The sequence below is a fragment of the Oncorhynchus tshawytscha genome, linkage group LG13 (genome assembly GCF_018296145.1).
Source record: "Oncorhynchus tshawytscha isolate Ot180627B linkage group LG13, Otsh_v2.0, whole genome shotgun sequence".
Taxonomy (NCBI): Eukaryota; Metazoa; Chordata; class Actinopteri; order Salmoniformes; family Salmonidae; genus Oncorhynchus; species Oncorhynchus tshawytscha.
In genome coordinates, this window is record NC_056441.1 from 65,107,049 (window position 1) to 65,119,183 (window position 12,135).

A 12,135-nucleotide genomic window follows, 5' to 3' on the forward strand; every position below is an offset into this window, starting at 1 on the left:
AGCCATGTGTCAACATATCTCATGTGCGACACGAGCTTACGCATACTTTTCAGGTCAATGTATGTCATGGAACTATGTGTGACAAGGGATGGGCAGGCTATAATAATCCACACCCACCCCAGGGCGTGAGAATCAAATCCTAACTCTCAAGCCAGTGCTCCTCAATAGAACCTCCCAATTCAAATTTTGGATTACAGTACTTTTCATTCCAATCAGGTAAGCCTAATGTTATACCAATATTTGTTGTATTGCTAGTTTGTTCAATATCCATTTTGCCCATCTAATGTCTGCTTAACATTTATCTAGAGCTTCCATTTAGAATTTGAGATATGACCTAACTTGTACTACACATTTTAAAAGCTTATTTTAATTTTACACGTGCTTATAGGGTATGCCAAAGTATTTTTTTTCATATTCGTTTCATGTTCGTATGTTTCACAGGCGGTGGTATGCTTTTTTGGAGCAATTTTATGGAACAACAAAAGACAAGAGGCTCTTACATTCATAAAGATAACTTTCCAATACCTGAAACTTGAACATCAATTGCATCTGTCTAAGTAAGTGAGATTTGGGGTGCTTACAATAATCATTCAATGAATACTGACTAAAAAGCCATCTTTGTGTTCCTTGATTCATTCTGATTACTTACTATTTGCTCTATTCTCTTTAGGAATGGACAGAACCTATTAAACTACGTTATATCTTCTGTACGTGTAAGACCTTCAGTGCTCTGGGAAATTATCTGCACCATCTCAGTCATGGCTGGAGTGAAGCCCACAGACTTGGCCCCTACAGCTGCTGTTAAGTTCTTTGGCGCTGGAACTGCAGCCTGTTTTGCTGACCTGATCACCTTCCCTTTGGACACAGCTAAAGTTAGGCTGCAGGTGAGAGGGTGCACATGCTTTACATACAGTAAAGTGATTTTTGCAACCATGATTATGCTTAAAAAGTAAGTAATGGTTTCTGTTCCATTATCTTCACTAGTATACTATTTAGAACGATGCAATGTTTTGGACATGTACACTTAAGTGGTATGTTAGTATGGTCATTGCAATGTTGCCATGTTCTACATAACAATTATGTAAAGGTATTCTGTCTTGATTGAATTGTGTCACTAGGATTACTTTAAATACAAAGATGAATAAACACTTGTGTTTGTCTGTCTTAGATCCAGGGCGAGTCCAAGTCCTCTGAAGGGAAGATGGTGGTGAAGTACAGAGGTGTGTTTGGCACCATCAACACCATGGTGAAGACAGAGGGGCCCAGGAGCCTCTACAATGGCCTGGTGGCAGGTCTCCAGAGACAGATGAGCTTTGCCTCGGTCCGCATCGGCCTCTATGACTCCATGAAGCAGTTCTACACCCGGGGAACAGACAGTATGTAACCTAACAGACATTTTCATTTTATTTATCTCTCAATTATATTTTTATCTGATTTAGTGCAAGTAGAATATCATGAATGTGGCTTGGTGTTTTATGACAGCATCTCTCATCCTCGCTACTCCTCTCTACTCTCATAGATGCAGGCATTGGGAGTCGGCTGATGGCAGGCTGTACGACCGGGGCATTGGCAGTAGCCTTTGCTCAGCCAACAGATGTGGTGAAAGTGCGGTTCCAGGCTCAAGTCAGGGGAGCAGAAGCGGAGGGGGTGAAGAGATATAGCGGCACCATGGATGCCTACAGGACAATCGCCAGGACTGAGGGCATCAGAGGGCTCTGGAAAGGTAGGCCTAATGCAGTCTGAATTTCAGTCCAATTAGGAACATTTGTTTTACGTGCATAAAAGATCGAATCCCCAAGCTGACAAAGGCAGTTAACCCACTGTTCCTAGCCCGTCATTGAAAATAAGAATTTGTTCTTAACTGACTTCCCTAGTTAAATAAAGATTTTTTTTTTTTAAAGAAAAGATGATTCCGTAATTGTAATTACCAGTTTCATTCATAATTTTCCTTCAGGTTGTGGCCCAAACATAACTCGTAACGCCATAGTGAACTGTTCGGAGCTGGTGACTTATGACATCATCAAGGAACTTATCCTGCAGTATAACATCATGACTGGTAAGCAGGCATGTGATTTGTTTTACACCACACAGGGTACATTTGAATCGTTTCAAGTACTTCAAAGTGATTTGTTGTTTTTTCAGATAACCTGCCCTGCCATTTCACAGCAGCCTTCAGTGCTGGTTTCATCACCACTATTGTGGCGTCTCCTGTAGATGTAGTGAAGACCCGGTTCATGAACTCTACAGCTGGAAAATACAACAGTGCTATTAACTGTGCTGTTACGATGATGAGAAATGAGGGACCCAAAGCCTTCTATAAAGGGTGTGTAGTAATCAAAAGCCATTTCTAAATTCCAATTGCTTTCAAATCATCTTTGGCTGTATCAAGATTCCTAGATATGAACAGTGAATTAAGCAAATTGTTCTGCTTGGTTAAATATTCTGATTCTCCTTCCCCTCCAGGTTCATGCCTTCTTTCCTTCGTCTTGCCTCCTGGAACATCGTAATGTTTGTCACATATGAGCAAATCAAGAAACACGTGATGAGAGCACAGCAGTCCTGGGAGTCTCCTATCTAACCTGTCTCATCCTGACTGACTGCTGTGTGGATTTCTCCTACTGACTATGATGTTCAAGCCATGATCGCCTGTATAGGCAGAGTACATTTTCATCTAAAGGAGGAACCACACAAGTATTAGCCTGGTCCCTGATATGTTTGAGTGACAAGGAGTTGGCATGATAGCACAAACAGACTGACAATCAAGCTACGAGTCTGACTTCTGTACAGGAAAGTACGTGCTGGGATGTGTGACCCAACGTGTCTCCATGATGCCTTGTCCCAGACAGCGAGGCCATGGGCCACACAGAGACTATTGATACAACTTTGTGACTCAGTAATGGAATGAATGGCCTGATAGTGGTTTATCTAACCTGCTTTAGATTAGGGATACTGTATTATGCTTCCTCGCTGGTCGATAAGGTGCATAATGTGACCTTCAAATGTTATTTAAGTTGTGTTATTTATAATACCTATTTGAAACGTAGGAGAACTTTACCACAAAATATCCATGAACCTGGTGGTTTTGTATTCATAACAAATAATCCAACATTCTAGTAAGCAATGCAATGTCATAACCATTCACTTTTAAATAAGGAGGTGGTACTCTGCATTTTACAACTGTATGTGAAGTTGTTTGATATTATTATATTTTCTGCTGATATGCAGTAACTGCAATTTTGGACCAAGTCTTGAAGAGTCCAAAATAATTCTGAATATAGGATGACCTAAATATGTTATTTATTATGTCCTGTTATGTTATTTTAGAAGTAAAATATTATTTTTTCATTAGTAAAATAACTGAATTTCAGAATAGCTGTCTGTGGTAGCCTTTTTCTGCTTAGTGTTCAGAGGTGTGTCACATGACACCGTATTACCTATTCAAATAACTTTTATTTGTAACATACTTAGTCTACACCTATTGTTTACTAACAGTAAAATGCATTAGTTACGGGTCCCTTTCCAACGATGCAGAGTAAAAATAGAAATAGTGACACGAGGAATTAGTACACAGTGAATAACAAGTAAAAATGAAATAACATGGCTATATACAGGGTGTACCAGTACAGAGCAGGGGTGCACTTCTTTTGATCAGGGCCCATGGGGAATAGGGTTCCATTTGGAATGCAGACCACAGGTGCTTGTTAGTTTGAAAATGTTCACAGAACTAGGTCAGCCAAAGCTTCCCCATATGTATTCGTACACAATTAAACCCCTCTAAGAGTCACCCAATACATCCTATACCAATTGAGAGTGACGCAGATACTCCATTATTCGAATACACATAGCTAGTTGTTCTTGGAAAGAAATATAAACACCCTCATGAAGATGTATTCCTTATTTAAGATGATAACCTAATTTGGTATTGCTGTGCATTGAAGAGGTTCCTTTCAGATACCTTTCAGTGATGGGATAGTGTCATTAAATCCAAATTCCTTTAGTAATTGTGATCATTTGTAGGGTCATCTGTGGCCTACAAATTGTATAGTGCTCGCCTATTGATATAAAATAACTGGAGCCCATTGACTTCAACTGATAAAGGAGAGACACGGAGATATGGAGTTGACAGGCAGGCGCATGATGATTAGCTGACAGATGAGAAAATTGCCCAATTACAGTCGCTTAGGACAATAGAGGCTGCTGACATAGCTGTAACATAAGTAAGCTGTCAAACAATGGCCTTCACATCCACTGCATCACTAATCAGCTCCTGTAAACTCACTGGCCTCTCTCTGACAGCTAATTAGTGCAGCGAGCTTGATTATGAACCTTATGGCTGACCAGGCGAATCCTTGGTCTGGTGATCCACATAACTAGGGGAACAAATGACAACCACTGAGTACGGTAGGCAGAGTGTTAGTCATTCAATGGAATCAGGCAACTGTGCTTTCATTATGAATTTTAGGAACAATGAATCAACATTAGGTTTGGATGTAATAAAAAGTATAGAGAACGTGTGATTTAGAGGCTTGAAAAAGCTTGCAGTTTGACAGTTCCAGACGTGGTCCTTGGCTGACCTTAGCAGGAGTCTCTGTGGAGAGAGGATGATCTGAGACATCAAGTGTAGCTAGGTGAAGAGTTTAAGTACACCTTGTGACCCACTGCACTGAAGCACAGTGAGTTCAGGGTTTTCCTACCCCAAGAAAGCATTGATGCCTACAGTATGCTGTGACATGTTTTAGGGGAGCCTGGATATACCAAACTCACTAAAAGTGGCAGTAATAAAGCCTCTCTTGAAAAAGCCAAACCTTGACCCAGAAAATATAAAAAACTATCGGCCTATATCGAATCTTCCATTCCTCTCAAAAATTTTAGAAAAGGCTGTTGCGTAGCAACCCACTGCCTTCCTGAAGACAAACAATGTATACGAAATGCTTCAGTCTGGTTTTAGACCCCATCATAGCACTGAGACTGCACTTGTGAAGGTGGTAAATGACCTTTTAATGGCATCAGACCGAGCCTCTGCATCTGTCCTCGTGCTCCAAGACCTTAGTGCTGCTTTTGATACCATCGATCACCACATTCTTTTGGAGAGATTGGAAACCCAAATTGGTCTACATGGACAAGTTCTGGCCTGGTTTAGATCTTATCTGTCGGAAAGATATCAGTTTGTCTCTGAATGGTTTGTCCTCTGACAAATCAACTGTAAATTTCGGTGTTCCTCAAGGTTCCATTTTAGGACCACTGTTGTTTTCACTATATATTTTACCTCTTGGGGATGTCATTCGAAAACATAATGTTAACTTTCACTGCTATGCGGATGACACAGAGCTGTACATTTCAATGAAACATGGTGAAGCCCCAAAACTGCCATTGCTAGAAGCATGTGTTTCAGACATAAGGAAGTGGATGGCTGCAAACGTTCTACTTTTAAACTCGGACAAAACAGAGATGCTTGTTCTAGGTCCCAAGAAACAAAGAGATCTTCTGTTGAATCTGACAATTAATCTTAATGGTTGTACAGTCGTCTCAAATAAAACTGTGAAGGACCTCTGCGTTACTCTGGACCCTGATCTGTCTTTTGAAGAACATATCAAGACCATTTCAAGGACAGCTTTTTTCCATCTACGTAACATTGCAAAAATCAGAAACCTTCTGTCCAAAAATGATGCAGAAAAATGAATCCATGCTTTTGTCACTTCTAGGTTAGACTACTGCAATGCTCTACTTTCCGGCTACCCAGATAAAGCACTACATAAACTTCAGTTAGTGCTAAATACGGCTGCTAGAATCCTGACTAGAACCAAAAAAATGTGATCATATTACTCCAGTGCTAGCCTCCCTACACTGGCTTCCTGTCAAAGCAAGGGCTGATTTCAAGGTTTTACTGCTAACCTACAAAGCATTACATGGGCTTGCTCCTACCTATCTCTCTGATTTGGTCCTGCCGTACATACCTACACATACGCTACGGTCACAAGACGCAGGCCTCCTAATTGTCCCTAGAATTTCTAAGCAAACAGCTGGAGGCAGGGCTTTCTCCTATAGAGCTCCATTTTTATGGAACGGTCTGCCTACCCATGTCAGAGACACAAACTCGGTCTCAACCTTTAAGTCTTTACTGAAGACTCATCTCTTCAGTGGGTCATATGATTGAGTGTAGTCTGGCCCAGGAGTGGGAAGGTGAACGGAAAGGCTCTGGAGCAACGAACCGCCCTTGCTGTCTCTGCCTGGCCGGTTCCCCTCTTTCCACTTGGATTCTCTGCCTCTAACCCTATTACAGGGGCTGAGTCACTGGCTTACTGGGGCTCTCTCATACCGTCCCTGGGAGGGGTGCGTCACCTGAGTGAGTTGAGTCACTGATGTGGTCATCCTGCCTGGGTTGGCGCCCCCCCTTGGGTTGTGCCGTGGCAGAGATCTTTGTGGGCTATACTCAGCCTTGTCTCAGGATGGTAAGTTGGTGGTTGAAGATATACCTCTAGTGGTGTGGGGGCTGTGCTTTGGCAAAGTGGGTGGGGTTATATCCTTCCTGTTTGGCCCTGTCTGGGGGTGTCATCGGATGGGGCCACAGTGTCTCCTGACCCCTCCTGTCTCAGCCTCCAGTATTTATGCTGCAGTAGTTTATGTGTCGGGGGGCTAGGGTCAGTTTGTTATATCTGGAGTACTTCTCCGGTCCTATTCGGTGTCCTGTGTGAATTTAAGTGTGCTTTCTCTAATTCTCTCTCTTTCTTTCTCTCTCTCGGAGGACCTGAGCCCTAGGACCATGCCTCAGGACTACCTGACATGATGACTCCTTGCTGTCCCCAGTCCACCTGGCCGTGCTGCTGCTCCAGTTTCAACTGTTCTGCCTTATTATTATTGGACCATGCTGGTCATTTATGAACATTTGAACATCTTTGCCATGTTCTGTTATAATCTCCACCCGGCACAGCCAGAAGAGGACTGGCCACCCCACATAGCCTGGTTTCTTCCTAGGTTTTGGCCTTTCTAGGGAGTTTTTCCTAGCCACCGTGCTTCTACACCTGCATTGCTTGCTGTTTGGGGTTTTAGGCTGGGTTTCTGTACAGCACTTTGAGATATCAGCTGATGTACAAAGAGCTATATAAATAAATTTGATTTGATATAAAACAAAACCCACAAGGTGTTGTCTTTATTCACCCTTCTTAATCGACTTGTTTCAACTATGTGGTGCTATTTTACAGACAATCATAAAGTACATCAATTCATTATAGTCCAGAGAGTAACTGTTGATGCCCTTTCTATCCAACAGTGTCAATGTGGAGATGGGTCCTGCTGATGATGTCTAGGCTGTATGTTGTTGAGTCGCTGCAGACGTACAGGTCTGGCTGGCAAACTGGGAGTATGACCCTTTCCATACACTCTAAGGCCTACAGGCTGACCAGTGTCAAAAGGCAAGGCTGTAAGCCTCAAGTTGAGCACTGTTGATGTGGTCACTCGGACGGTTGATATGGACCCATCCGGCAGTGGACTGGAGCAGAGCTGAAGGAGTGGTAGACGTTAGGCAGATTAATTGCAGAGGTGAGACCATAGAAAACATGGCAGATATTAGGAGGGGGGCTCAGGGGCAAGTCAACTGATGGAGGCTCCCTACTATTGTGATTCTCAGTGGGCCTTTAGGGTTTTTCTCCGGCTTGATAAACTCTTGGATTTTCTCTGCCTGAACCAGACGGACATGATCTTTGACAGGACCTTACACCTTACAAGATCTTTGACAGGACTCCACAAAATGCTCTAGGGATATTCTCCCATCTGTGAATTTCTGTGAGAGAGCCTTTAAGATAGAAAGACACAAAATGTTGTTATTGTCTACTATTACACTCAGAGGATAGGAATATGATTGCTTAATTGATCATTTGTGTTACACAATTATTCCAGCCTTACTGCACATTCTTCTTCAGAGTGGGCCAGCTTCTTCAGGAGAAGCCACTGGACCATGTGAAGGCTATGTTTCTCTAGTAAAACTACTAAAGGCAACAGTATATTTGTATAATAAAAGGGGCATAAACACGGTTTTGACTAACTGACAAAATTGCAGATGCAGTTGGAGAGAATGACAAGCATTCTGGAACTTTAATGTTTCCTAAAATAATATAAAAAATGTGACATTCAAACTCATCAAGTTGGTTATGTTTGGCTTGGATGATATTGGTAAGTTTTTCCAGTTCCTGGTACTTCTTGGCTAACAATAGCTTACCAGTGCTGAGCTCGGGCTCATGAGAGAGACTGGTCTCTGCCAATCTACTGTTGGAGACCAACACAGTCTCCTTTGCCCCCAAATGACATTCCCCCCAAAATGTTGTCATATCTTACTAATGACCCTAATAATACCCTGTATTCAGTCATATTTTACAGGAACTAATAAATATATTGAAATATTTGCTGACCCTCAAAATATACCCATTCTAAAGTGAATAAAAAGTTGCATCACTAAAACACAAGAAACAAAACACTCTTTATATACAGAGTAACATCAAACGGTGTGTAAGATTTTCAGTAAATAAAGGGAAAAGACCTTTTGGCTGAATCTGATGATCTGCCTAATTTATTCCTCATCCTGCAGAAACTCCCGCAATTCAACAGTTCTCAAAATCCTTAATTGGTCAGATACGGACTTTGAGTCGCAATGCCATCATGTCCAAGCAGCATACTTTTTATCTGGAAATGTTCCTTTATTTGATCCCCATGATGCGCATCGGGTGATTAATAACGCATGCTCATCACACTAGTAACTCGTAATGACATGACAGTGTCATTATCTTCACCATAAAACGGCAGTTTGCCCTTCCAATGAAGAGCAACGTAGACCACGCTCCAAAATAAAGATGGAAAGTGTCGTCCTCTGCTGGAGGTTTTGAGACGCACACGGGTTTCTGAGATGATATTGAGTTTTGTATTACTGGTACATCGCGGGAGGGTCGTCACTAGTTACCACAGCCACAAAGTCATAAACCCCGCCTAGTTTACAAAAAAATACGGATAAGAATAATAAATAAAAGTAACAAGTAATTAAGAGCAGCAGTAAAACAACAATAGCGAGACTATATAGAGGGGGGTACCGGTACAGAGTCAATGTGCGTGGGCACCGGTTAGTTGAGGTAGTATGTACATGTAGGTAGAGTTATTAAAGTGACTATGCATAGATGATAACAACAGAGAGTAGCAAAAGGTGTAAAAGAGGGGGGGCAATGCAAATAGTCTGGGTAACCATTTTATTAGATGTTCAGGAGACTAGACTTGGCACTCTGGTACCACTTGCCATGCGGTAGCAGAGAGAACAGTCTATGACTAGAGTGGCTGGAGTATTTGACAATTTTAGGGCCTTCCTCTGACACCGCCTGGTATAAAGGTCCTGGATAGCAGGAAGCTTGGCCCCGATAATGTACTGGGCCATACGCACATACTGGGCCGTACGCACTACCCTCTGTAGTGCCTTGTGGTCGGAGTCCGAGCAGTTGCCATACCAGGCAGTCATGCAACCAGTCATGCAACGCTCTCGATGGTGCAGCTGTAGAACCTTTTGAGGATCTGAGGACCCATGCCAAATATTTTTAGTCTCCTGAGGGGGAATAGGTTTTGTCGTGCCCTCTGCACGACTGTCTTGGTGTGCTTGGACCATGTTAGTTTGTTGGTGTCAAGCAAAGAGGCACTGAGTTTGAGGCTAGGCCTTGAAATACATCCATGGGTACACCTCCAATTGACTCAAATTATGTCATTTAGCCTATCAGAAGCTTCTAAGGCCGTGACATAATTTACTGGAATTTTCCAAGCTGTTTAAAGGCACAGTCAATTTAGTGTATGTAAACTTCTGACCCACTGTAATTGTGATACAGTGAATTATAAGTGAAATATTCTGTCTGTAAACAATTGTTGTAAAAATGACTTGTCTTCATGCACAAAGTAGATGTCCTAACCGACTATAGTTTTGGCAAGTCGAGTGGTTGAAAAAGGAGTTTTAATGACTCCAACCTAAGTGTATGTAAACGTTCGGCTTCAACTGTAAGTGCTACGATGCTAATATTTGTGTAAACTCTTCAGAATTGTAATCTGCTGGTGTCATTAAGTAGGCTGATACCTATGGATCGTTTGTCCATAAATTGCAGTAAGGCTGTACAATGCATTTAAGTATGCCCTCAATGCAATTCTAAAGTCTAATACATCCACAGTGTCAGATTTTTACAAATGATTGTCTTTTGTTTAATTTATGTAATAAAATTCAGAACTTTTATTAGCATTATCTAGTCCAGATATGACATGATTCCACTAGTTGTATCCGTTTAAATCATTTTTGAAGGGGGACATTTATTTTTTACACAGCTTCACACAGGTCAGTCTACATACTGTCAGGTATGAAGGTAAGACCCAGATGCAGACAACATCGAATTAACAATGGTTTAATAATCCAACAGAGGCAGGCAATAGACAGGTCAAGACAGGCAGGGGTCAGTAAACCAGAGGTGGGGCTATGGTACTGGACGGCAGACAGGCTCAGGGTAGGCAGAGGTCAATAATCCAGAGGTGGGGCAAAAGTACAGCTCGGCAGGCAGGCTCAGGGGCAGGGGCAGACAGAGTGGTCAGGCAGGCGGGCTCAGAGTCAGGACAGAAAAGGGTCAAAACCAGGAGGGCAAGAAAAAGAGAGATTGGGAAAAGCAGGAGCTGAGACAAAAGTTTGTCTTGACAAACAAGACAAACTGGCAACAGACAAACAGAGAACACAGGTATAAATACACAGGGGATAATGGGGAAGACGGGCGACACCTGGAGGGGGGTGGATACAATCACAAATGCAGGTGAAACAGATCAGGGTGTAACAGTACTGCAAAAACACTGTACACAGTATTGCCTAAACCATTTCAGTTAAGATAAGATAACTAATAATAATACATGTGAATATCTATATCTTAAATTTTGCAAAATGTGACTGGGATTGTTGGAAATGAACTTGTCATGTCTAATTTAGTTTGATATGTTGCTGTCACAACAAGTTATTAAATCTGATTATCGCAAACCTCACCGCTCAGGTGGTGTCGATCAGAGAAGTGGTGACAGGAGAATGCATCCACATTCGTCTCTGGATGAATGACATACCACTGTGAGACAAATGGGGAGGCAGGTAGTGGTTAGAGCGTTGGGCCAGTAACTAAAAGGTTGCTGGATCGAATCCCCGAGCTGACAGGGTAAAAATCTGTCGTTCTGCCCCTGATCAAGGCAGTTAACCCACTGTTCCTTGGGTGCCGTGGATGTCGATTAAGGCAGCCCCCCCGCACCTCTCTGATTCAGAGGGGTTGGGTTAAATGCGGAAGACACATTTCAGTTGAAGGCATTCAGTTGTACAACTGACTAGGTATCCCACTTTCCCAATGGAAGGGTCTTTCGCAGCCTGATCTTATAGACATAGTAAATGAGAATCCGGGACACTCAAATTAGTATGATATGTTATTTTTGGTATGGTTACATACAGTACAACAAAAGGTTACTTAAGGGGTGGATGGGTAGGCGTATAACGCAAACGTCTAGCAACCCAAAGGTTGCGTGTTTGAATCTCATCACGGACAACTTTAGCATTTGAACTAATTAGTAACTTTACAACTACTTATTAATTCTGAGCTACTTTGCAACTACTTAGCATGTTAGCCAACACTTCCCCTAACCTTAACCCTTTAACCTAACTCCTAACTTTAACCCCTAATGTTAGCCACTTAGCTAACGCTAGCGTTAGCCACCTAGCTAAAATTAGCCACAATCATGTGTGACAGCTGGGTGAACCACATATCGTATCACAGTCATATCAAGTATATTTTCCCTCAATTAAGTAGTTATCAGCAAAGTCAGTTCATCTGCCTTTGTAGGTAATGTAGACTCTATGATTAATATTGCATTGGCTGTGAGGGTGATAATTAAAGAATTTAGGAATAGGTTATACCTGAAATTTTATTTGGGCATAAACTGGATTGATTGCAATTATCCAATAGCTTTTATTTTGTATTTCAAATATTTTGTTACATTTGTATTGTTTTGTATTAGAACTTATCCAAACAAGCAATATCTTCAACAATTTCTGGTTGATTGGTATTCTATGTTCAGTGTTGGTAACTTCTCTCCAGGGGTTTTACGTAACAC

At 41.9% G+C, this 12,135-nt stretch overlaps 1 protein-coding gene across 1 annotated transcript; it reads left to right on the forward strand.

The window, feature by feature from the left end:
• Positions 1-100: 100 nt before the first annotated feature.
• Positions 101-3,374, forward strand: LOC112265499 (mitochondrial uncoupling protein 2). Its single transcript, XM_024442854.2, has 8 exons — positions 101-216; positions 442-557; positions 671-884; positions 1,169-1,376; positions 1,520-1,723; positions 1,955-2,056; positions 2,143-2,323; positions 2,464-3,374. Exons 3-8 carry the CDS (start codon positions 759-761, stop codon positions 2,576-2,578), a joined length of 936 nt encoding a protein of 311 aa, XP_024298622.1. The 5' UTR covers positions 101-216; positions 442-557; positions 671-758; the 3' UTR covers positions 2,579-3,374.
• Positions 3,375-12,135: the final 8,761 nt, after the last annotated feature.

Bases quoted from the DNA above. Each gene is read 5' to 3' on its own strand.
- LOC112265499 (XM_024442854.2), top strand. From the start codon at position 759: ATGGCTGGAGTGAAGCCCACAGACTTGGCCCCTACAGCTGCTGTTAAG. The intron at 885-1,168 runs GTGAGAGGGTGC...TGTCTGTCTTAG, and splicing joins CAGCTAAAGTTAGGCTGCAG to ATCCAGGGCGAGTCCAAGTC. The intron at 2,324-2,463 runs GTGTGTAGTAAT...CTTCCCCTCCAG, and splicing joins CCCAAAGCCTTCTATAAAGG to GTTCATGCCTTCTTTCCTTC.